Source organism: Leuciscus leuciscus (assembly GCF_965113295.1).
Source record: "Leuciscus leuciscus genome assembly, chromosome: 18".
NCBI lineage: Eukaryota > Metazoa > Chordata > Actinopteri > Cypriniformes > Leuciscidae > Leuciscus > Leuciscus leuciscus.
In genome coordinates, this window is record NC_138742.1 from 18799002 (window position 1) to 18826778 (window position 27777).

A 27777-nucleotide genomic window follows, 5' to 3' on the forward strand; every position below is an offset into this window, starting at 1 on the left:
TGTATTTATAACGTAAATAAATATTATGAAATACATTTTTGTATATAATTTATATTTTTAGAATATACCCAAATATCATTTTTGTCTTTTTAACCTAAAAATCATGCTGCAAGGAATATCAATATATATACACTCTATGAGCTTAAGACAATGATACTTCCTGTAGAGCGTGAGTAGTGGATGCGTCTTGACACATGAATGGCAGAGCTGATGCTGGCTTAGATAACATGTATAGACCCGGGCATGGTGAAAGCAAATGGTTAAATGGTTATATTTCATCTCCATTAGATAAACATGACTCCGGCCTGTTTGCAACGCATCAATAGAACAAAAATCATGCCATCTTTGTGCATTCGGTCAACATCACACAAATGTCTGTGCCATGAGCAGGTATTTAGAATCGAAGCCGAGCAGCTTATGTTACTCCCTACAGGCTCTTACGCCAATGCAGTCCATGCCTCGCTTTAAAAGCCTGAAACCAGTGTAACGAATACAGGCCACTGCAGTGAAGGTGGATGGGAGGAGGTAAAAATGGAAGAGCAAAGAACAGATGGACAGCGAATAAGATTGAGGATAATGGAGAGGGGAGGGGGGGCAGGGGGGAATCCTATGAACTTATAAAGACAGGAGGTAATGTTCACTTACAGTAGCATGCGCTGAGTGGTTTTGTGCCCACATGAGAAGATGAGGGAGGCATAATCTTAAATGAGGTAATTCAAGCAGGTTTTGTTGGGGAATGTGCATTAAAAAGTTCAGAAAACACAAACAAGCCTGGCAAGCTAATTTCACACGCCAGCAGTGTGTTCAGACTCCATAAGTGTCATGTCAAATGGGTGTGCGGAAGAATGGCAGTAAACAAGCTCCAAAACATCTTATGCAACATTCTCCAGTGTTCAGAGTCATTCTGACCCAAGGCTTTTTCTCCCAGTGAGTTGTTGCCTGTTCTTAATTATTACCTTATAGCATATTCCAGAGGGAGTGTGTCTGCTATGTCCTACTTCGTCAATTTGGCAAAATCACCTTTTTCTCTCTCTCAGTATGACAGCACCTTCATTACCACCACTGTGTTTGATCCCTTTAGTAAAGCCCTGTCAGCAGCAGGCCTGCAGGCCTCTGTGCTGTATTTACCCTTGTCACTGAGACACTACATAAACAGGGAGCTCATGGGAAGAAGAGTTTATTTTCTGCTCTTAAAAAAAAAAAAAAACTACCGGCTGACAATTAGATGAGTCCTGTAAAGTGTAGCTGAATTTGTCATTCTGCAGAAATAACTCAAGCGACGTCTGCCCGCTGACATCAAAGCAGCATAGGAGTGATTTTTCTTTCCTTTTTTTATTCTCTCTATATCATTTCTCTTTGTTCCATTTTTAGAAACCGAACAGAAGGACTTTTTTTTTTTTTTCTGATTAAAGAAACTCACTGACAGTGAATTAGTGTCACATTTGTCCACCAAAAAATAAATAAAAGTAAAGTTACTTACCTCTAAGACTTTCTTTTTTTGCATGGATCACAAAAAGAGATTGTCCAAGCTGCTCTTGATGGGAGACAGTTTTAGTCCCTAGTCACTTTCAGCATAGCTTGAATGATCTGCTAAATAATTTCTTTTGAATTGTGAAGGAGGAAGAGTCACGGAGCACCAAAAAATAAATAAAAATTAAATCAGTTACTCACCATTATGTTATTCCAAACCTGTAAGATTTTCTTTCTTGCGTGGAACACAGACTCAAAACAATATTTAGCAGATTGTTCAAGCTGCTCTTTTCCATACAATGAAAATGGAAACAGTTTTGTTTCCCATGCATTCACTTTCATTGTATGGAAAAGAGCAGCTTGAACAATCTGCTAAATATTTCCTTTGGTGTTGCATGCAAGAACGAAGAGTCACACGAGTTTGAAACAACAGGACCGTGAGTAAACGATGACAGAATTTTCATTTTTGGGTGAATTGTCCCTTTAAGCCATCTCAGTTTGTTTATTCTCTAAAAGCTTCATTCTTTGAGTCCTATTTTAATCTTCCTCGGTCACAATAGTCTCATGCAACTGGTGTTCATATCTGTTTTCATTTGGTAGGTGTTGAGTGAATATGTGTCTTTTTTCCCCCATAGAAACTGTCATGCCTTGTTAAACAAGTCCCTTCAGCTGACGTCTGGATGTGAGTGGACGGAAGTGCGGCTAAACTACTTTGCTCAGTGGTTGGGGTGTGTGTTCAGACTCTGTCAGTGGTCTGTCTGTGTAATAAGAGTGAAGTGAGCAACGCACTGACTCATCGACCCTTGCTTGCTTTTTTATTTAATTTTTTTTGGGCTGCAGACCTCTGGATTGTAAATGTTGCCGTTCAATAAAGTAATCTCCTGAATTGTTTCACAGCGTCAGATCCTTGGCTCCTGGTGTCAATTTGGTGGATAGACTGGTGTGGCCCTTATTTAATGTTTGAATATGGGTTAGAGTCTCTTCTAGCTTTAAGGGGTTGTGTTTGTGTTTGTGTGTGTGTCTGCGCCCATGAGTGGGTGTGAGCGCGAGTACTTCTCTGTTGGTTACTTGGACATATTACATAAGGCGCTGAAAAATTTATGTAATGCTGGCCCTCTGTCTCTCCCTTTTAACTTTAGCAGATTGGGTTGGGTCGTGGTAGTCAGGGCCGGTCTGAGCAAGGCAGACCTGGGAAAGCTCAGTAGAGTATCAACAGTGTCTTACCGAATGGCACTAGAGCACACTTACTGAAAGGTTTGGGAAAACACGGATCGATGTGAATATTCAGCATAATCTTCAGACCATCTGCCTCCTGCACACTGAACATAACTGCACAGTTAAGCAGTCTCTTGGTGTGGAAATCTGGGGCTGCATAGACCCATAACTGAACGTGTCTCATGCCAGCAAGTGGCCCCAAATGACACAAATGTGCTCAAGCACGTATCTTCAAAAAAAAAAAAAAAAATTATAATCGCTTTCCCTTTATGTCTGTTACCTAGAAACTGCTGCAATCTGATTGGCTGCTTTCCTGTTCAGAGGGTACCGTGTTGATGCAATGAGTGCTTTTCGAGGGAGAATGTTAATGCCATTAAGATTGATGAAGATATCCATGTCAAATTAGAAGTTTTTTGAGCATTAAATTGGTCAAAAGTGACAGTAAATACATTTTATAAAGTTCAAAAGATTCCTATTTCAAATAAATGCTGTTCTTTTGAACATTTGTATTCGTTGAAACATCCTAAAACATTTTTTTAGCATGGGTTCTACAAAAAATATTAAACAGCACAACTGTTTCCAACACTGATAATAAATTATTTTTGAATGATCATGTGATGATGAAGACTAAGAAAGTGCTAAATTCAGCATTGCCATCACAAGAATAAATTACATTTTAAAATATATATTTTTTTTACAATAAATAAATATTTAAATTGTAGTAATATTTCACAACATTCCTATTTTTACTGTATTTTTGATCAAATAAATGCAGCTTTGGTGAGCATAAGGGACTTTCTTTTTTTTGGGAGGGTATAATCTTTTTCAGATAGCCCTAAAACACATAAAAAATGAACTGTGTTTGGTCACATTACACAGCACTCAGTCAGTATTTTCCCATCTAAGTAGGCGGTTCTTGGCCAGATAAAGCTGCAGTGAAGACCAGACCAGACTTTTCACTGTCCTGTTTGGGTACACTAGACCAACACATACTCAGCTCGTTGTCTGTTCATTTATGATAACAGTACTTTGGATAATTTGCTTTTAGCTACCAATAAGAGCAGTACTCTCAACTCCGTTTATCACATTTTTCCATGTTTAAATCAATTGTGCATGCTTTTCCTCAAAACCAGTGCAGAAAAGGTGAAAAATATCGATAGATTGTGTCTGGGCCTACACATGACCCCTGATTATCTCTTGACTGTGCAGAACCTTCCTGTTGTGCATCGGAGAAGAAGAGGGAAAGGAGGGGGAAAAGAAGGCTGGATAGTGAGTCAGCATGAGAATGATGACACCCTCTATGTCACTCCTGCACACTCCCGGCCCTATCTGCCTACACACATACTCACGCTGCATACCCCAGACTCATCACCATATAAGCAGTCTTGCATAGCCAGAACTTGACTAAACCGCATATTGCCTGGTCCACATTGGGGTTTGTCATTCAGGGCAGGTTTATCTGAAAATAGATCTGAAATAGATTATACCACAATAATGACTAGCTTAAAGAAAAATAATTAAATACATTTTTTTAATTAAATAATTACATTGAATAGGTTCTTAAAATGTCATATATTAGTTATTTATAAATAAACAATTATGTTTTTCCATATTTAATATAATATTCCAGTATATTTATCAACCTGATACCTAAACTTTGTTTCCAGATGGACTGCTGAAAAACCCTGTGTCTTTTCACTCACGGATGTTGCAGCCAATCAAATTAGACCTTGCCAGATTGAGAAAGTTCTTTCCAGTTTTGTGTGCTGTGTGCATCAGACGCTCAGCGAATGGACCGTGGGTGGTCTGTGGGCGTGCCGTCTGAGGCTGAGACTGTCATCTAAGAGAACATAGGGACAGATACAGAGGCATGTTGGGAGATGGAAAGAAAAAAAGAAAAAGACAAAGTCGGAAGATGATATCAGGGGCAAAATGATAGAGATAGAGAGGAAACGTGTGTGTGTGTGTGTGTGTGTGTCGGGGCATAGCGAGGCCGAAGTAGCTTTGTGGGAGTCAGATGCATCTGTAGGTTTCCATGGCAACTATGGACTAATGCAGTGGTCTGGATTGCTGGAGATACAGTATAAGCTATATGCATCACCATCTGTGAGAGCACACATTGCCTATACCTATATACCTCACTGTATGTCCAGGGATTTTAGTTGTGTTACACTTGAAATGGACTGACCTGTCCGTTTAGCATAATTAATCTAGTAAAGACCTGTCTAATACTTTATTAATGAGATTAAGGGAAGTGTGGGACTCAATTAAAATACAAAAGACCTTTGAATTGAGGAGAAAATATGCTGATACGTTTGAAAGCATTAGCTCGGAGCCGTCTGACTGTATGCTCGGTCTGTCTCTTAAGGAATGCCCACTGTACTCTGAGTTGCTGCCCACTCGAGCACTTTAAAGACTGTAATGTGTTATTCTGTCTGTGTTTCTCTGCAGGCTTCCTCGCCAATCCCAACATCCCGCACACTTTGAATCCTAACGCATCAGCTCTTCATAATATCCCGCTCGGTTTTGTGCCCCCTCTTTGCTCTCATTCTGTGTCCTGATGGATTGGAAGCGGCCAGATCCCTCGTTCTGTTGACCCTCGGGGTGAGGGGGTTGAGTAGAGAGGACAGGATTTCTCAAAATACACTATAAGTGTCTGGCTGCCATTGTCCCAGTTCCCTCCTCTGATGGAGAGTTAGAAGAACAGGAGGAACTACCGGGGAGGGAGAGGAGCGGAGCGGAGGGTCAATTTCGAACCCAAAAAAATCTCAAGCCAAGAATCGTCACTAAGACTAAGTTGCTGAAACCTCCTGGACGAGAAGACTTCATATAGATCAAACATTGTGGACCGAACACCTTAAGACTCAAGATGTCTACCACGGCGACCATGGGTGAGATGGCCAATAGCGCGGTCGAGTTTTACCCCAAGCGGAGTGGAGGAAGCGCAGAATCCAACCATGCTGGTGACTTTGGGGTGTCGTTGGATGAGCTCCGGTCTCTGATGGAGCTGAGAGGACCAGAGGCCTTGCAGAAAATTCAGGAGAGCTTTGGAGATGTAGAGGGCCTATGCCAGAGACTCAAGTCTTCCACCAGTGATGGTGAGAGAAATTTTTTGTCTTGATTTCTTGACATCTGTTCCCCTCTCCCTACACTCTTAAAAATAAAGCTTTCCAAAAGAGTCCCCAAAGAAACTTTCAGAGAACTGTTCTTAAAAAACCCATTATTTCTTAGAATAACCTTTTTAAAGCCCTTTTCCACTATAAAGAACCTTTTATGGAATGGAAAGCTTCCATGGATGTTAAAGGTTCTTCATGGAACCACACATGCCAGTGAAGAATCTTTATATTTAAGAGTGTAGCTCATTATTTCTCAATCAGATGTGGCGTGTTTATCTTCAAGCTGCGCAATTCAAAGACCCCAAATATTTCCCTTTCTTTCCTCCTTTCCCTTTATTTCTCTCTCACCTCTTCACACTACTTGTCCACAACCTCCTTCTCTGTCTCACTCGGCCAACTTCCCACTCTGGGTGCACGCGTCGTGTTGGGTTGCTATGCGACGGCGCTGTCGGTGGTGAGGTGGGTGTAGAGAGAGGGGTTACTGGGTAAACAGAGTTGGAGAGACTCACTCACTAGAGTCAGTGACTCGAAAGGTCCCTGCAGTGATCACAATTCTTGGCATATCCATCCATCCTCTTCTGACTCGTAATTGAATTTGTTGCTGTGATGTTTTATACGCTATGATGACTGCAGATGAGAATTTAGATAGCAGAGGAGATAATTCTCAGTCATGAGAAACAGATAAACTCCATAAAACTCTAATTGAATTGTACTGATTGAGAGTTTTTATAGATTTATGATAAAGCTATTGCTTATGGTTCATTTGTCCCTTCAGATGTCTTTTAATATATTGTGTCCAATTTGATAAGCTCATTATTATTTTCATGATATTGTCGATATTAAAATTCTGGATTATTTTGTCTAAATTAAAAATAAAAATGTATCATTTTCACTTGTATGGTACAAGTGAATTTTCACAACATTATAATATACACTATGAAAATTGATATTCATTTTGCGATTTGCTAAAGATTGCATTTATTGGTGTTATTAAATTAGTTTTTTTGTAACATTAACTTTAACTGAGTGTTCCTGTATGTAAAAATGGAAAATGAGCATGCACAATTAACTATCAAATATCGACAATACAGCTTAAATCAATAAATCTGATATCAGGAGATAATCAATATGGTGTAGACATATTGTACATCCCTATTACTTCCCTTTAAGAACATCTTGTATGTTGTATGATTTAGTTTTTTTTGTTTGTTTTTTACACTTTATTTTAAGGTGACGTAGTTAGATTGTACTTACTCAAATAAGTACTAAGTAATATTAATTAACTTCATGTACTTACTATAGAGTTAGGGTTTGGTTTAGGGTTAGTTACTTGTAATTATGCATAACTTACTGTTATTACTATAGTAAGTACATGTAGTAACGTGTAACTGCGTCACCTTAAAATAAAGTGTTACCGTTTTATTAGAGGGGTTGTTTTGTAATTTTTTAAATAGCAGATAAAAATTTGAATCAGGAAATGAGCAGAGGAAATGTTTTGTTCTTTAGAGTTTGCTTTTTCACAGCTCATTGAACTATTAGATTTGTCTCTGATGTTTCTCTCCAGATTCCTTGGGAGAAATGCTAAATGTTGACATATAATAAAATAAAAGAACAGAACTGTAAAATGAACGCGGATGTATATTTAGTCTTGGAAAAATGTATGAGAAAACCCAATCTGACTTTTAGTATTGACTTTGTGGCAAATCTAAGCACAGATTGTGACATTGCTTGAGGAGACATATGTGAGATTACTAGCAAAAGTTTCAGTTTGCTCTCATTGGTGACTAGGAGAAACATCTGAGATATTAGCGATATTTCATGTGATTTTCTTTCCTGCAGGATGTCAGTGAGGGGTGAATGCCTACTGTGCAGTTTTTGCTCAGTGGTTCTAGTACTGTATCCTGCTGTTGTTTAAAGAGTATCTCTCCCCTATCACTTTAAGGCTAGAAACATACTATTCAAACGTATGCAAACACAGACCCAAATGTTTAGCCAATGCACTGAAACCTGTTGTACACACTTGCATTCTTAAATGACTGTAGCACTAAGAAACCTCAGTGCTCAAGGGGGCGATAGAGTTACCTTCAAATATCTGTGTCATTAAACTGAATGTTTTATTTTTCCAGTTTCAGCTAGCTAGAAACGTTATAACATGCTCAGTTAGAGTCTCTTCAAACTGCTTCGCCATGACAGAAGTTCACCTGAAAGAGATAGCTAACAATAGAAGAAGACAGTTTAGCATAATGCCTATTGTAGCGCCTGTTGTGGTCACACTGAGAATGCAATCCATAGTTGTGTTGTGTTATGAATGCACATATTTCTGCTAAAATCAATGTGAGCTAAAGCAGTGGTTTTGACTCCAAGGCCCCCATTGTCCACAACAATAATTAAAGGCCCCAGATTGTTTCCTCTCCATCTAATGTTTATCTAATATATTGTATTGTAATTAAATTGTATTTATCTCTATCTATTGTTTGGAATATCTGGAAAATATCCATGGAGTTTTAAGATTTTATTAATTTACACGACTTTTCCAAATCTAGAAATCACACTTTTAAAATGAGTCTTCCGCATATATCCCGTTTTTCAAGACCATGTTAAACTTGACTCGTTTTAGCTCATTTTAAAGATTTTTTTTTTCTTATCTTGAGGCCCCCTTGGAATTTTTGCGGAAGCATTTTGAGTATTTTATGCTCCGTAACACATTTTTGTGTTGATTTTGATGTTTGTTTTGGATCGTTATCCTGATAGAAGATCCAACCCGCGGCCCATTATAAGATTTCTAGCAGAAGCCGTAAGGTTTTGATTTTTTATCTGTTGGTATTTGCTAGAATCCATGATACTATGTATCTGAACAAGAAGTTCAGGACCTTAAGCAAAAAAATAGGCCCACAACATTAAAGATCCAGCGATATATTTAACCGTGGGTTTGGGGAACTTGTTATCCCTGTTTGCACCAAACCCATCTGGTGGCTTTGCTGCCAAAAAGCTATTTTGACCATAGAATCCGATCCCTTTTGAAGATCCAGTCGTGTCTGACAACTGAATATGCTGGAGTTTGTTTTTGGACGAGCGAGGAGGATTTTTCTTGAAACCCCCCTAAACAACATGTGGTAATGTAGTTTTTTTTTTTTTTTTTTTAGGCTTTCTGACCCCTAGACTAATCTCTGCAATTCTCTATCTGTGATCCTTGTAGAGTCTTTGGCCACTCAATCTTTCCTCCTCACCGTGATTAAGACAATATAGAGACACGTCCTCTCCCTGGCAGATTCGTAACATCTTTAGTTGATTGGAACTTCTTAATTATTGCCCTGATGGTCAAAATGGGAATTTTCAATTCTTTTGCTATTTTCTTAGTCACTTTCTATTTTTTGATGCTCAACAATCTTTTGATGCACAACAATCTTTTGATGCACATCAGAACAATATTCTTTGGTTTAACTCATTCTGATAGATGATTAAGGGAATTTGGCCTTTGTGTATTCGTCATATTTAAACTCCTGTGAAACAAGAAGTCATAGCTAGACAATTTCATGTTCCTAGTCACCCTGGTGTGCTAAAAAAAGGTAAATATTAATGGGAATATACTTCAGAAATATTTTACTCGTAAAAAATTCTAGGGGTGCCAATAACATGTTTTGGAGAAAAACATTTATTTCATAATGTGATTTCCTCCCCACTTTCGATTATTTTACTTCAATGAAAGGTTAGATTTTTGCAAATTTTCTGATTGAAAGATCAAAAGGATAAACAATGCAGATTTATTTTTTACAGCCAATTTTGATCATATTTACCAGGGGTGCCATTAATTCTGACCACAACTGTATGTGTGTGGGTGTGTGTGTATCTGTGTGTAATATGTGTGTGGATTGCATCAATATTGCTTTGTCCTGTTGTGTGACACTTTCAAGTTTTAATTTTGCGCTTAATCGCACCGGAAGTTGCGGTGACAACTGGCTATTGCAGAAGCGATTGTGCTATCTAACACATTTTGGGAACACAGTGAAGCATGATAATGAGCTTGCGTATAGCTGGAAGCATTTGCTTCTTCAATAGTTAAAATTGTTACGGTCCCGTCTTCCACATTTTACCTCTGGGGGCAGTATGATGTTAAAATGTGATTGGCTGGAGACTTCATTGTTAATTGGTTAATATGTGGGTGGAAAGTATAAAAGTTTGTAATAGTCAACAGTACTTCCTCTAGTGGAACTCAGTTCTCCAGAGAAGTCATCTGCTTCAACTTGCTCCCATTTCTTTTGTTTAATGTTCATCAACTTTTAATGCCCCATTGGATCATCATTTTCTTTTATTGTTTAATCCCTAGACTTGGTGTTATTATTGTAACTTATAATTTCCTTTATAATAAATAATCATATAATTCAAATAGTTTGTGATCCTCTTTATTTGACGGCTGGGAACAAGTTGGCCATGACAATATCTCTTGAAATATTTCTTCAGCCGATTGGTAAACTACATTTTGAAAGCATAGAATTAGAACATGCCCAGTTTTATTTTTACATTTTTTTAACCTTAATAGTTAATAATCAAATTCCTACCATCAGTGCTATTAAGCAAGAAGCCATTTTGTTATGTGAGTTTTCTAGTGAGAGCAGAAAAAAAGCACCATCACAATATTATTTATCACTCAATACATCTCAGCTGATTGGAATGATTTTATTTTATTTCTTTTTTTTTTTTTTGTAAAGTCCAGAATGTAAGTGCCCCAATCTCAGTCACCAAACCAGGCAGTCAACTCAGCACACTACACTTCCCATAATCCTCTCTGATCGTCACCTGCACTCTATCCTCAATCATCCACACCTGCTATCATTCACCTTCATCAGCTCCACTTCATTTAAGCCTGCTTTACACACTCATCAGCGTCTAGTCTCATCATCATTCTACACTGAACCGGTACCTGACTACTTACCTGTGCATTGAACTGTCCCGTCCTTCATCTTCTTCAGTTTTCTGTGTGTCATCGTCTGCCAGTCTTCAGCCCACCAGCCACTTCTCTTCACTACCTGCAACAAGATATGACTTATCATTCACATGCCAGTATCACCATCACAATCTGCAATCCAGAGACTCGCCTGCTAACTTCATGGGTGTTATTCAATAAACTCTGTTCAGACATTACCTGTGTTTGCACTCTTCTGTTCTATGACAGTAAGAAGTGCAATAATTTATTAGTTCATTCACTAGATGTTTTTTTTAGACATTTCACTTAAAGGGATAGTTCACCCAAAAATGGAAATTCTCTCATCAGTTACTCATCCTCATGTTGTTTCAAACTCACTAAACTTTTGTTCAGCTTTGAAACAGTGTTTTTTCTGATATTTCTGTACCTCCATTGAATGTCCATTACACCAAATCTTTGATGGTTCAAAAAGTTGATATAAACATTGTAAACAGAATCCATATGAATTGGGATGTTCTAGGTCTTCTGATGAGACATGATCACTTCGTATGATGAACAGATTTAAAGGCGTAATTTACCACTGGCAAGATGGGTTTTTAATAAAACAGAAAAAGGCAGTGTTTTCTTTTGTCAAAAAAATAGGGAAACTTCAACACCCATAATGCACTGGGCTCAATCCGACTGTCTGTGGGAAGGGATACAAAAATATGATGTGTAGTTTTACTAAAAGGCCTTGAGCTGATAAATAAACCAAGAGATCTGGGGCAGGTAAAATTGAGAGTACACATTGTTAATTTACATATGCCATGACACTGTAAAAATACAAAGCTGGTTGTTATTCGCCAAACTGTCCTTTAATTTAGGCTTTTATTCACATCACATGCTGTATAAACATTGATCAACGCACATAAATAAAGCTCATCAAATATGTAAACAGAGGCTCAAATGTGCTTGCTTGATGCGTGAGAACCAATGCGTTTTGATTTGTGTCACGCAAGCACGTTTGAGCATCTGTTGAGCATATTTGATAATCTCTTTGTATGTGCATTGATCAATGTATATGTGGTTAAAAGCCTAAATTAAATCTCGAATTAAAACCTCTTTAATTGACTCTTTATGAATAACGGGACTCTTCTGGTTCCGTGGACTTTCAAAGGAAGGACAGAAGTCTCTCAGGTTTCATTAAAAACATCTTCATTTGTGTTTTGAAGATTAAGGAAAGTCATATGGGTTTGGAACAACATGAGAGTGAGCAGATGATTGCAGAATTCTCAGGTAATTTTTGTAGCAACAGTTGGAAAATGTGGTTGTTAGAATATCAGATGTTCCCCTGGTGTGTAAAAGCCCTTTCAGGAGTTACTTCTAAAATAAACTACAACACAAAAGGTTTCGAAACTTCCACTGGTGCAATGGTTGAGAAGACATGACAGCTTTCAGACCAGCTGTATGGACATAGCTAACAGCTGTCATTAGGAACTGCTCTGTTGACAGGTGATAACAAAACCTGATGCTCCTGATGCTAATAATCATACAATAAGAGGAGTTTGCCTCTAAGTGCAAGTAGAAGCAGAACTAATCCTGTTACATGACCATGACAAAGCAGAGACAACAGGAGAGGAGAGGAAAGCGGAGGGGGTGGAGATGAAGTGATGCTGAATAAGGCTGACACTGTGAAGATGAGGCCCTGAAAATGGAAGTCCATTAGTGTCTCACCATCCTCTCCAGCAATGCGCTTCAGCGTGCGGACCGCAGATCCACGGATCTCGGCCTGCTATAAACACGATTATCAGTGCTGGCCGTGGACGTATCAATCTATCAGCCTGAACGTACACAGATACCTGTTCTGCTGCAGCAGGACATGGAGATCCGAGAGCAGTGGGGGTGGAAAGAGAATGAACAAGAGAAGCGAGAGAGAGGGAGGTTAGGAAGGAATGGAAGGAGAGAGAAGAAATTCTGGTATAGCTTGCCGCATTGTCAAGGACACACCAAGGGGAGATGGCGAGAGAGAGTTAGAGTGAGTGAGTTGGGTGGGGGGAGAAGGAGGTGGGGTGTTTGAAAAGCAAGAGATTCTTTAAAGCGAATGGATGCGGGCATGGCTACTCAGCAGTTTTTCTTAAAGAGACAGTTCATCCATGAAAATCCTGTCTTCATTTGCTCACCCTCCTGTTGTTCTAAACCTGTATGACATTCTTTCTTCCGTTGAACACAAAAGAAGAAATTTTGAAGATGCAGTTATAATGAAAGGGGACTGGAACTTTAGAGCTTCAAAATAGACACAAAAGTATCATTTGATGTTTGCTGTACATTATTCCACATGTTCTTAAGTCATACAATATTTTTGTGAGGAACAGACTGAAACTGATTGATTTTTATTTATTGATTTAACAATTTTATTAATTGATAATCCTCTCTAGTGAGCTGCAGTTACTGAGTAAACTAGAAATGAATCATTCGATCAGTCCGAATCATTTTGATCGATGTGAACCAATCAGTCAAATTAATGAAAAGATACGAAAAGATACGATTCAGGAAAACAATTCCTTCACAAATGAAATCAGAGACCTTTTTTTTCTCTTATAAATGAGCCAAGGACAGCTAGGTGAGATTTTTCAATAAATAATGACTTAAATTTCTGTATTTTTCTCTCTGCTGTTTACCGCAGCAACCATTAGTGAACCAACTAGATCAGTCTGATTCATGAATAATTCATCAAATTCAAGATTTCATCACAAATCACACGTAGCTGCTTTTCTCATGAATGTGCCGAGGAGACTAAAAAGATTCTCAATGAATAATGACTTTCATTCTTTTAGAAATGGAAGTTAGTTTGGAATGACATGAAAGTGTGTAAATCATTTTCTGTAAAATTTTACAATAAGGTCTCATTTGTTAACATCAGTAAATGCATTAGATAACATACCAACAATGTATATTTCTTAAAACATTTATTAATCTTTGTTAATGTTTATAAAGATACAGCAAATCAAAGTGCATTAACTGATGTCAACACACACAACTTCTGGTTTGAAAAGTGTATAAATAATCATGAAATCATCATTAAGACTTTTAAATGCTGCCAAAGTTTTGTTCTTTGTAAGTTCATGTTAACTAATATAAAATAAATGGAAACCCTATTGTAAAGCGTTACCGAATTTTCATTTTTAGGTGAATTATCACTTTAACACCTTCTTCAGATGGCATGAGATTGTCATCTTCATTCATCTTCTGTCCTTCCTGACTCTCTCTTTGTCTTTCACCGATACGTCCACTTTTCATCTAGAGTGTTGTATGATCATGCATTCAGTAAGGGTAATAATAAGGTTTAGTGCTGAGTGCAGGTTTGGAGTGACTGTGATCAGTGTATAACCCTCAGGTGCTCTTGCCAACAGTTGGCCTGATGCTCTGTCTCAGTGGAGGTATACATACCAGCCCACACATTCCTCCTTTGTCCACTTAAAGTATTTTCTGGTTGGATAGTCCTGTCCTTATATGTCCCTGAAGCATGTTCACTGCACACACGCATGCACACTCATGGACTGACGTCAATACTGCCTCATTCAGCTGAGCTGTAATGCTGGGTTTCACTCCGGGTGACTCTACTGACTTCAACATTGACAAAAAAAAAGAAGAAAAAAAGAAAGAAAAAGAAATTATGAATTTTCTCTCCAGCTCTAAAAGACTCACTGTCGGCAAAAACAGCTTTCACAGCAGCCCAATCAAAAATCTATTAAAAGTTTCGCATGTACTGCACCGAATCAATGACATCATCTGTAGCTGGGCGAAAAGGTGCCCGAAGACAGGAAGTTGAAGTACGGCACAATTTGTGCTTGATGTCTTCATCGCCATGGAAACTGCACAAATCTATTGAAAGAGAGAGTAAGAGAAAGACTCAGAACGACTGAAAGACATAGATGGCTGGGGAAAGATGAGGGTTGGGGGGTTGTGGCACTGAGCACATTAAATGCAATGTGTCTTATATCTTCATATCTATTTCTCGTCATCCTTCCTTTCTTCTCTCAGCCACTCATTCTATATGAGCCTTTTGAAATGAGCAGAAATATGCAATTAATTATTTACATCAATATATGTGGCTCAGTCTGACTCACATCTTCTTTTACTTTGGAACAATGTGCTTTAACAAATCGTTATGTTCCAATACATTGCGCTTGGGTCATTATTGTCAGTTGGTTATGTTCTATTGTATCGTACACACACTTGGTATTAGTGACCCTCATTTGAATCTTTGAGATTGTAAGATGGCTAAATGCGTGGTGATAATAGGAAAGGGAAGCAGTGCATATGCTATTAAAGGTGTCAATTAGCTCCATGGTGTATTAGTGTGTGTGTTTGTGTGAAATGGTATGGGAGTTGTTCTCAGTAGAAAACTGAACTCTTTATTTATATGCACTTTCTTCTGGCTGTAAGGATTAGTTTGGTCCAGGGCGGTCTGATGGGGAAAAAAAACTAGGGTCAGCATGACATATGTTAAATTCTGTTGGCTTTGGAAACAGCATTTTTACATTTTCTTGAGCTGACTGTATAGCTGTAACCTAAACAGCTGTACAGGTAATATTCACTTGACCCTGCATGGTCAAAAACTAAATATGTAGTTTACTTTTTATACATTAGTTCAGCTGCATCTTTCCTACAACATTTGTTCATGTATTTAGCGACCATTGGCTTATAATACATGCTAGCAAGCTAATATGTTGTCTTATGTCTAGAAATTTTGGAAAGCACCCTTAGTTTACATGACGGAAACCCAGGGGCCAAACCCATATATGCAAGTATTAATTGTAGTTTCTTTTCAGTCTTTCTGAACACAACATTCGCAGTCCAATATTATACCCCCCTTTAAATATAAGCTAAAATACTTCCAGTATTTATGCTGTAATTATATCAAAACTGCTTGTTTTTACTTTTTATTAACAGAAATGTATATGTTAAATGAATGACACAATTCATTTTTTGATTCCACAAGTTTCAAGACCTGTATGTTCTTTAATAAAAACTAAAGTCACTGATTTTTAGTTATTAGTTATTGATTTAATAGTTTTTGCTAGTTTTTAATATTGTTTTTATCATTTCAATTTAGATTAGAGATATTATCTTCATATATTAAAAAAGATTTTTCATTTAAGTCATCCCGCACCTAGTGGGCCCGGCCCCCTGGTTTAGAACCACTGCTGTAAAGGCTGGAATACACTACACAAATTTTGCACAGAAGTTTGTTGAGTTCAGAGTGACTTGAAAGTCTGGTGTGTGATCCTCGTTTAGTGTATGATACCAAGTTTTTCCTCTGGAACCATTTTTAGAGTCTCCAAGTGCCTAGTGTTTTAAAATCTTTGCATATTTTAAAAGTCATTAGTTTAGTGTTAACATTAACATTTTACATTTATTTTTTAAATCATGGAGATTATTAAATCCAATGAATAGGAATGCCCTTTACTCAGGCGGTATACAGGGATATACATGTATTAATCATTAGGGAGATATCAAGGATTTATCAGTTGAATTTTACAGTGCCCTTGTCAAAAAAACATATTGCCAAAATACGTTAGGGCTAAAGACTGTTAAAATCCAAACTGCGAGACTGCAGACAGCTAACAACAACATCTCATTCTAAATGGTCTTTTAAAAGCAATGTGTCCTGCATTGGGTGAATCTGAATGCACAGGATGCTTTGAAATTCAGCAGGAAAAGTCCTGGGCCCTGAGATGAGAGCGGCACACTAAGTTCCTCTATGGTACAGTATATCCTACTCATAAGTCTCAGCCTCAGACGTCATTCCCACGGAACGCTGGCTGAATGTTTGATGCATATGACACACAAAATTGGAAACACTTCAGGAGCTTCTAAGTCGTCATCTGATTGGATGAATTCTACAGGATTTCCGGGAGACGTGTGTGTCTCATTCTTTTAACGGTTTTGCCTGGAAAAAAAGCCTTTGTCATGCCAAACCGTCATGGAAGAAAAAAAGCCATCATGTTTGAGGGTCAACTAAACACTGGATATTCAAAAGTGTGTAAAGCATGTTTAGTTCACAGCATACTCTTTAAAATACATCTATGAGTTTTAGACAGCAGTCTGTTATTGTAGGGACATCAACATTACATTTTCACACCTACAGTAACATGACGCTGAACAAACCGAACTGTAATTGGTTGCTTTACATGTCTCTCAGATGGCCTGTGGGCGGTCCTTGGCTATGGAGACCTTCTGCCGACCGTCTGAAGTTCTGGCTACACGAGACTGCCAACTCATTGGCCTGAGAGAGAGGGTGCCCACCGTTTAAACAATTGTGACAACCCTTGTTTGATTCTTCTTCCTTTCCTTTCAGGTTTGTCAGATAACCCGACAGATCTGGAGAAGCGCAGACAGGCATTTGGACAAAACTTCATACCCCCGAAAAAGGCCAAGACCTTCCTTCAGCTGGTGTGGGAGGCATTACAAGACGTCACCCTCATCATCTTGGAGATTGCAGCCATCATCTCCCTCGGCCTGTCCTTCTATCAGCCACCCGGACACGAGGCTGAGGGTGAGAGAGAGAGAGCTGGTCAGGGAGAGAAAGACAAGGATGTTAGAGGGATGAGGTGTATAGAGAAAATTAGTTAAAGGGATGGTGTGGGTCGAGGGAGGAGGCAATGACGGATAGAGAGTGGGAGGGAAGAGAGAGAGAGAACTGAATCAAGGGAGTGTGGGAGGAAAAAGGTGAGAATGAAGGTGAGAAAATGGACTGTCAAGCAGGAATGCAGAAAGAGAGAAAATAAAAGGGAGGAGTTTAAGGGTGCTGGGGAAAAATAAACAGCAACATGCAGCTTTGTGGAAAAGAATTCTGAAAGTTTTAGGCTGCATAATGTAAACGTCACTCTGCATAAGTAAGGGATATGTACAACAAGCACAGGCGGATTAACCATATAAAAATGATGATTTTGATATGTACAACAAGCATAGGCGGATTAACCATATAAAAATGATGATTTTGACATGTACAACAAGCATAGGCGGATTAACCATATCACCCATGATATGCCCATATCAATCCGCTTGTTGTTGTACATATCCCTTCCTTATGCAGAGTGACGTTTACATTATGCAGCCTAAAACTTTCAGAATTATTTTCCACAAAGCTGCATGTTGCTGTTTATTGTTGCTGTCCAGGGGGGCACCACACAAATATTTTTTTCTCTTTTAAAACAAGCGATTCATTCTCAAACGTATTTCTAGCCTAGGCCTATATTGGCTAGCCTGGTTCTACCAGACTCTCGTACATTTCATTTGTACAGAGAGTCTGGCCTCTCTCCAGTCACTCTGGATCTGCCATAACAATCGCTAACCTTTGGTCGTGACGTAACCCTACAACTCAAACTAACGCACGACATCAACGTCATCGTTCTCAGCCACTCCCTCTGTTCACTGATTGGGCCGCCAAAAATTTGGCCGGAGAAAACCAAAGGATCTCCAACATTATTGGGTAATTATAGTTAATAGTAATGATAATGTGTATCAGACAATGAGAATATTTTATACAAAACAAAACCATCATTAACACAGTCCAGCATCAGACAACAACAGCGCAGCAGAACATTCTCCCAGATGTTCCAACAACTGGTTCTATCACCTGCAGACGAGTAATAATTCTTCGGAAACACTACCATTTCTCTGTTCACGCTCCACTTCTTCTGCCAGTGAATATAACGCTCTGCCGCCGTCGTGTTTCATTCCAACACCTCAAAACACTTAACACATAGCCCATGTTTACCTGTTGCCGAGCCCCGCCTTCACGCAGTGATTGACAGGGTGGGAGGGGGCGAGGACGTGATCGGCTAGGAATGCATTTTCAATTTGCAGTGCACATTGAATTTTGAGGGACATTTAATGAAAATGCAATCGCAAGTATCTTAACTTTGAGTGTAAATGCAATTAAGAAAAATAACATTTAAATGATCATTTTGCTACAGTTAAACATATCTAATCAGTTCTGTAATACATTTTCATTTTAATTTTGCAACTTATAAAGCGTTAAAATATGGATTCAATTTACATATTGGAACCAGTGTATGAAATGGCAAATGTAAATTATATAATTGAATTTTCATTTTCATTTTGCACCAAACGTTGCACAAATGTATGGGAAAATGTAAATTTAAAAACAGAAATGCATTGCCATTTTACGTATTGCATTGTCATTTTGCATATTACATTTCAAATTGAATATTGCTACCTAAAGACTTCCATACGTTTGAACCGCGCGACACACGGAACATTTATCAGCTCAGCTTAAAACACAATTGCAGCAGAACGAATGTATTTCAGCTGCTGACCGTCTCAATCACGTGACCACTACATCGCCGTGAGATCAGTGAGCATCATTCCAGTTCGGTGTAGATTTCTCCGATGCAAACCCCAAACCTAGTGCCTCGTGATTTAAGCTAGTTTAAAGCCAGATGAAACAGCGCTGACATTCTCAACAACACTGACGCGGAAAACAGGTGCTTTCCAATTCACAAGTGGCCAACATTTACCATGATTTACTCTAGTAAAGCTAACAGAAACCATAGGATTTTGGTATAAATGTAGGATAATCATATGTTGTAGACATCAAATCTATTAAAGGAGTATAGTTACAGTATTTTTTGATATTAAGTTACAACAGTTTTTGTGCTTTTATTACTGCCCTTAGGCTACTGTTTAAAAAATAAAATAGCATAGAAACCATATAGTTACTATTTACCATGGTAGTGAGGTTAATTTGTGGTTCATGCGTGGATCCTAAATAAATGAGGGTGTTATAATTTTTTACAGATGTTACTGTTTTTGTTTATGAAATACATTTACATCTGCATTCCAACTCAAGCTACCGTCAAATGTGCATTTCTAATAGACAAAACGTGTAATATTAATTTGTGAAATGTTCACGTTTGGAAAATGTTGTCATGATTTGATCATTAAAAAAATCCAGTTTTCTTGTTATCATACCAAACTATTTGACTGCTCAATATTGCTATTGATCAATCAGAATCAAGTATGCCAGACAGCCATGAAATAGCAACCTTAACCCTCTGCAGGTTGTGGGAATGTGTCAGGAGGAGCTGAAGACGAAGGGGAGGCGGAGGCTGGATGGATTGAAGGTGCAGCCATCCTGCTATCCGTCATTTGCGTGGTGCTGGTGACCGCTTTCAACGACTGGAGTAAAGAGAAACAGTTCCGGGGACTGCAGAGCCGCATCGAGCTGGAGCAGCGATTCGCTGTGGTGCGCAATGGAAACGTCATCCAGATCCCTGTTGCTGAGATGGTGGTTGGGGACATGGCGCAGGTCAAATATGGTAAGTTTCCTGTTCTGCTGAGCTCAGAGAATGGAATGAATGCTGAGATTAGGCTTAACTCATCTAATATGAGGTGTGGATTAACACAGAAATATATTTAGAGTGATGTTCACATATCCACAAATCACAATGAGAATTCATTTGTTGATAATGTACCTTGTGTAATACAGCATTATTGGTAGGAACAGTGAATGCTTTTTGGGATATTAAGGATGCCCTGCTGATCACGTGATATTTATTTATCTCTCTCAGGTGACCTCCTACCTGCTGATGGGGTCCTGATTCAGGCGAATGACCTGAAAATCGACGAGAGCTCATTAACTGGTGAATCAGACCATGTGCGGAAGTCGGCCGACAAGGACCCCATGCTTCTCTCTGGTAAGCGCCGTGTACATGTGTGGGTCATAGATGTTGATAGACCCTATTTAATGGGGGTTTCAGCATCTCAGCCCCCTGAAAAATCACCTGTGATTGTATCCAAGTTTAAAAACTTTAAGGTTCCTTACATAGGCTACAGGTCCGGATTTACCTCATATTGTGACATAGGCTAAAGCAATTTTTTTTGCTGTGACTCGAAGACAAATGCAAGATGCTCTTCACCGCTCCTCAAATACATATACAGTAGTCAACATTTGAAGTCGATCAAAAAGGTTCATCAAAGTTGTCCTGAGACAAGAACAGGTATTGTTCAAAATTCATGTATAACTTTGATGAAAGGTTTTGGTCCACTTCAAATGTTAACTACTATATATAAAGTGTTTCTTAAAGCTGCAGTCCGTAACTTTTTTGGGTTAAAAATGATCCAAAATAAATGTTTGAGCAAGTACATAACCAGCCAGTGTTCAAAACTATCTGCTTGCTGTAGCTCGATTCAAAACGGTAAGCTTGTAACAATGTTTTTAATTCCAGTAGTACTGGTGGAACTGACTGCAACCGGGCCCATGCGAAAACAAGGATAAATATCGGAAGGGCTTTTGAAAGGTGGCATGAACTCCGTGTTTTGAAGCAGTTCAAAACGGACGCAGAGACGGCTTTTTTTCCCGTGCATCAGAATATTGAATAATGCAGTAAATATGCATCTGATTACTGATATGCGTGTTTGTATTTCAAAGAGAACTAGTTCTTAGGAACATTAATTTGTTGGTATGACAATTAGATTTTAGACTGCACAGAAATGGAAACTGAACTACAGGTAGCCCTAATACACATTAAATGTAGTAACGCAATGCTGATGCTGTTAACATTAACAATTTGAGAACAAATATAATTTGCACGGTTTGACGTGATATGATTAGCGATCGTTAGATTTAATCATTCATTTACTGCAATGCTTTTTTCCCTTAGTTGGTCAGAACAAAAGTGGATGTTACTTACTTGTTCAGATTACATTTTCCGGCGAAAATTCTTATGTTGGTCATATACTTCCAAAAAGTAGAATCTGTGATTCCGAATGCCAGGATCCACACCGGCGCGGCGACTGACAGCTGCACATTCTCCTCAAAATATTGGATCCATCCGCGATTTGCCGTGCCGATGCACAACCCACGTAAAGTTGATAATTCCGCGAATAACTGCAATTGCAGATTTCAAACAGAGATGGCGACAAAGAGGAAACTACGGACTGCAGCTTTAAGAAAAGAAAATGCTGTACTAAATCAAAGAAACAGTTCTTTATTTACCCTTGCATCGTAAATAAGCAGAGACGCTCCAAACTGTTCATGAGCTGCACACATGTATAAACTCTATATGCATGTGTTTCTAATTTTGCTTAATATTTTTGTTTAATTATAACTACAATAAATATTATAAATAGTTGTTATTTTTATTGTAACAGCACAGAGTGGTGCAGGGATGACGTCAAAACCTGGAAGACTAATTCATCCCTGGTTCCCTCGAGATTTTCCTATGGGTTTTTAAAATGTTATTTTATTTTTTTATGACGATACTTCAACGTTTTACTCTACAACATAAATTACACACACTCATATCAATATCGCAATATACTGTATATCACAGAAAACATTGGAACGTCAGTTTTTTTCTAATATTGTGCAGCCCTAGTTCCAATGAAATTTCAATATAAAGTTAAACCAAATATATCACCATTACTGATGTACATCTTACTGACAGATGCAATTTTCTTTGATTATTTTAAAAATGGTCAATCATACAATCTCTCGTGTCCTTGAGTCACTTGGATTCCTTAAATTGCTTACAGCACCTTTAAGATTCTATATACCTTTTTAAGGCCTGTTCACGCAAGTGTTGATAACTATACCTATAAAGTTTTAATAATAGTCTGATTCTATGAGAACAGGGAAATCCACACCACAGCTATAACAATAACGATAGTTGGAATCACTTTCAGAATGTTTTTTTTTCTCTCCAGCCAATCATAATCCATCCTATTCAAAAGAGCTCTTGCATTTAAAGCGGCAGGCGACATAATTGCAGCTTGCACTATAATAAACAGAACGTTACCGTGTGTTGATATGGACGCCAATTTAGTTATCTTTATTACGTGCCTTTTAAGCTGGTAGCAACGAAGTCACTGTGCATTAAAAGTGATGCAGTGATTCATTGTTTAGAGGTTGATGCCCATCACTCTACTTGAGACTGGTCACTGGCCTCTCTTGAAATGGCTTTGTATTCTGCTCTCGGCTGCGCTGCTTCAGCTGTCAGTCAGCGGGCACAAAGCATGCTCGGAGCATCCGCATTCTGTGTCAGAATAACTGAGATGCTGCAGTGGCATCCAGATGTTGTTAATTAGATCTGAGAATCTCTGTTTCCTGCTGTGAGCACTGGTGCATGCCCTCTCCCTTCCTCCATGCTATTCTTAGACACTTGGGATGATAACTCCATTCTCTTTATGAGGCTGTCCTGCCCCCATGATGCTATTATTGAATAATATCCCAATGATATTTTTGTGAAGTTGATGTATGGAGGCTGTCGTTGTGTGGGGTCTGGAGTCTGTGCAAGTCAAATGCTAATGGTGAACTCCAGCAGACCCGCCTGTCTGTATTTGTAGATATAGTCACTGTTTAAAAGAAATTGTTGAGAAAATGTGAACATAATCAAGGAAGATATGAGTTGCAACAACTGTTGTAATTATTGCCTTTATTAACACTTTGTTTAACCAATTTTAAATTGTTCACTACATGTAAAATGTCTCATTCAGAAGATTCTTGTCAAGGCGATTATAGATCTATTGTTTAAAATGAATTTAAATGGTTGTTTTCTTGGAAAGTAACCTCAACCTCAAAAATTTAACTAAATGATTATGATTATTATTTTTTCAACTACTTCCAAGCTCTAGGCCGTTTCACAAGAAAAGTAACATTTTATTTAATTATTTTTTATTATAATTCAATTATTATTCATTTTTATTAATTTAAACATTATTATTATAGAAAATTTAAATTTTCTTGTAATAAAAAATATATTTAAATGTAACTATTGTTACTATTATTATTATTATCATTATTATAAATTAATATTTAGCAAAATTAATATTTTGAAAAAAAATAATGCTATGTAACTTAAACTGTTACTATTTTTGTCAATAATAATAAAAATTATTTATTTATTTAGCTCGATGTCATTTTACAAGAAAATTATATATATACTGTATGTATGTATATATATATATATATATATATATATATATATAGACATTATTATTATTATTATTATTTCACAGCCCAGTATATTTTAAATATATATATATATATGTATATGGCATAAATATAAAAGGCATACTTTTTTTCTTACATACTATATAGATTTACATAACCACAATCTTCAAAAGAAAAGGGAAGAACATTATTTGTTGATGCTGCACTGCATGCTGGGAGGTCACAAATCAGCAGCATTGTTCAGTGTGAAATTGTTCATTTAAACTTGTTCTATCAGGCTAGTAGGAACTCCCTTTGGGGGAAATTTGGTCGGGTCTTTCCAATGTGCTGCAGTAAAATATCAAACATTGTCTATGTCTTTCTCTCATTCTTTGTTTCTCAGGTACCCATGTAATGGAGGGATCAGGGAGGATGCTGGTGACCGCAGTTGGAGTCAACTCACAGAGTGGCATCATATTCACTCTACTGGGAGCCGGGGAAGGGGAGGAGGAGAAGAAAGAGAAGAAAGGTAGGTGTGAGAAGGAAGAGCATCAAACGCCAACCAAAACACACATTGTAATACTCAGAGAAAAACGCTGAGGCTAGTGTAGGATGTTGTGAGAATGACTGCACACTTACACGTTGTGAGTAGCACTACCAGACAGTAGAGAATGGAGATAGAGGGGGTGGGAGATCCTTACATAAGAGAGGGATGGGTTTGATGTGAATGGAGGACCACTGGGCTTAGAGCCTGCAGGAATATTTATGAATGGTAAGAAGGGCAAGAGAGACAAGCAGAGCTCCACTGCTGCAAACTTTATGGCCCGTGCCATGGGTAATTTAACTCGCAGCCATCAGAGAGGAGACTGGAGAGAGGGGAATAGAGAAGGATTAGGAGTTATATTGGAGGAGGCTGATTAATTATTCAGAGAAAGGGAACGAAAGAGAGAAACAGAGAGAGGGAGAGAGAGCAAAGGTTGGATGTGGGTGGATGAAGGATGAAGTGGCGCCATGTTCTGTTACTGTCCCACTGAATCGCTCCACAGTAAATGTGTCATCAGCCACGGACGGACTTATAACTGCCTCACGATGACAATTGAATTGTCTTTGTTGCAAAAATTGATTTGTAATATTTGTAAATCTTTTCTGATACCCGTAATCGTAGATTAGTGTGTATTTTTATAAAAATTCACATGCCAACAGGCCTCTTTTTATTCACCATTTAAAAAATCTATGTGAATGTATAAGGGATAGTGTATATTTTAGGTGCAATAAGTGGTCAGCAGTTATTTTAATTATTTAATTATTTATAATTTTGTTATCACATTTTTGCAATCTTGTGATTTTTATTACTTCAAATACAAATATTATATGTTGTGTCTCAACTGACAGGTCCTCAAAACTACATGTGTAATTATAATCAATAAAAGAAAAAAGTATTAAAATGTATAAATCAAATTAATCACAATTAATCGCATATATAAATATTTGTGGAGAAAAGCCCCCAAATTAAGGTAGTTTTATATATATATATATGTAGTTAAAAACACCTCTTAAGACCCCTGCATTTTGTTGCTCATGAGTCTTAGCTGATAATACACTAAATTAACTAGATTACTAATTTACAAATTTAACTAGAACATTGACAGCCCTAATAATAATTGTTATACAAGAATTAGGAAAAATCTTTTAGATGAAGCAAAATAGTCTTGCAGGAAAGTTGCACTGCAGGACAGTGATCTCAGTACTTTAAATGTCATACTGTATCTACCTACATGCAACTTTTTTCAATTTCCCCTTAATACAACATGATCATCATTGATTTCTCTTTTTTTTCTTAACTCTACCACCACCCAATCCTAAAAATTTCCCACGACCTCCCCCCTCCAAACCCGCATTATCCTTTTGTTTCACCATCCAATCAGAGGACAGTAGTAACACACTCACAACAACTATGGCCAAACCAGGCGGCATCACCAATGGTACGTAATCCACAGCCCTGTTGTTTGAGTCCAATGGAGTTACAGAACACCTTCAGCGTAGATGAAATGACTACAGTTAGCACTGTATAGAGACGGATTAGCCCAGAATTGTGGTTTGTATTCACAGGTTTAACATGTTATAGTTAAAGAGCGCAGTTCAATGTGTGTGCCGTTTGTTTGTGTGTCTGTTTTCATAGTTCTGTGCGCTCTCATTTTCCCCACTCAAGAACACTGTGTGCCCTGTCTCTCATTCTGTCTCTGTCTGTCGCTTTTTATTCCCTTGTTCCCCCTCTATCTCTCTCTCTCTATCTCTCTCTGTCTGTCTTTCTCTCTCACAGGCAAGCAGCCAGAGGCAGCTGTGGAGACCAATCAGAATAAAGGTACCACAGGGATAGTAGAATAGATGAATGAAGAGAATGAGGGGTTAATTATTTTCTTGTTGTGGAAAATTTCTGTGGACTCCTCAGCAATGCTGTTGCTGTATAAGGACAACTACGGGAAATATAAGCGTTAATACCATGTATGCACACAGCTACATACATATAGAGGCAGAAACACACTCTTTGTGTAACGTCACACACTCGGTTGCTCAACGGCATACATGACGACTGCTTCCTGTGCATTGTAACTGTAGTTCATTGTGTGCGAGGAAAAGCACCCAAACACATTTCGCTGAATAGAACTTGAAAGGGGCGATGCTTTTGTGTTCTGACTCTAACCGATATCAGTATTTATGCTGTGCTTGTCCACATTTGTCTTGCTTTCCTTCGTTGTGTGTCCAGTGTATGTGTGTATGGCACTTTGAGCATAACTCCCGAAATATTTGATGTGTGGCATGAAGATATTCAGAGCTTTGAGTCTCGTTCATGCCGGAGGCCTCTCACGATGCCTCTGAGTTGTGACACGACAGATTTGTTGTCCATATGTAGTGACGCTAACTCATGTCCCGCCCACCAGCCAAAAAGCAGGATGGAGCCGTTGCCATGGAGATGCAGCCTCTGAAGAGTGCGGAGGGTGGAGAAGTGGAGGAGAGAGAGAAGAAAAAATCTAGCGTGCCCAAGAAGGAGAAGTCTGTACTGCAGGGCAAACTCACCAAACTGGCTGTACAGATTGGCAAAGCAGGTGCGTGGGACTTCATGTGGCCAATTACGAGGTGATATCATATGGAAAGATAAATCACCTCACTTTGACACACTCAAACGCTACTGTGCTGATCCTATTGTTTTTTATTTTCATCCTCATTCAAATACATATATTCAGCGTTGGAGAATGTTACTTTTAAAACTAGTGTTACAATATTCCATTACTTCTTAGAAAAGGTAACTAATTGTGTTCTGAGAGGAACCACTCGCTAAATGTGTTAGTTACTTTTTTACATATTCTCACCATTGATTGGAAATCGCTGATTAATCGGGTTTCTTTGTTCCTTTTTTATGGAAAGTAATGTTACATTTTGTCAAATGTTCTCAATGTTAACTGAGAGGAAGTACTTGCTTATTACATTGTTACATTTTATGGAATGTAACACATTGTTACTTTTATGTTACATTTTCTCACCAATAATCAGGTGAAAGTGCAGACTGATTGAATTACACTGTTACATTTTTGTGCTACATTTTCTCACTCTTAAGTGAGAGGAAGCACTCACTAATTGTGTTTCATTGTTACCTTTCATGAAATGTAACACATTGTGTTGCTTTTGTTACATTTTCTTACCATTAACTGATTTTACTTTATATGTTAAGTCGGATGTTAAGTTACTTTTGTGCTACATTTTCACCCTGTAAACCGAGCGGAAGCACTCAATAATTGTTTTAGTGTTTCAGTCTTTTTATGGAATGTAAACCATTTTGCTTCTTTTTTCTTTCTTTTTTTACCATTAATTTAGTGGAAGTGCTAACTAAATGTGTTTGTTATAATAAGTTACCTTTTGCATGTGAAAAATTTACTTTTTAATTCTTGAAAAAAAGGTTAAAGTTTACCCCTATTTGTTTAAAAGTTTAATAATAATACATAAAAAATATAAATAAGCTAATCAGATATTGTGATGTAACTTTGATAATAATAAATTACTTTTTTTGGTATTTACAGTCAATAGATTGATTGCGTAACACATGTTACCCCATCACTGAA

The 27777-nt window shown here is 38.0% G+C and overlaps 1 protein-coding gene across 3 annotated transcripts in view; it reads left to right on the top strand.

Moving 5' to 3' along the window:
- Positions 1 to 27777, top strand: part of atp2b3b (ATPase plasma membrane Ca2+ transporting 3b) — a 56272-nt gene that overhangs the window by 2714 nt on the left and 25781 nt on the right. For 2 of the 3 annotated variants that reach the window (XM_082145417.1, XM_082145415.1), the window contains exons 2-8: positions 5137 to 5783; positions 17063 to 17260; positions 19791 to 20048; positions 20301 to 20426; positions 24066 to 24191; positions 25983 to 26024; positions 26602 to 26766. In XM_082145417.1, coding sequence (XP_082001543.1) covers positions 5555 to 5783; positions 17063 to 17260; positions 19791 to 20048; positions 20301 to 20426; positions 24066 to 24191; positions 25983 to 26024; positions 26602 to 26766 — 1144 coding nt within the window. In that variant the 5' untranslated portion in view covers positions 5137 to 5554. The remainder of the gene's footprint in view (positions 1 to 5136; positions 5784 to 17062; positions 17261 to 19790; positions 20049 to 20300; positions 20427 to 24065; positions 24192 to 25982; positions 26025 to 26601; positions 26767 to 27777) is intronic. The other variant, XM_082145416.1, reaches the window with a different exon arrangement.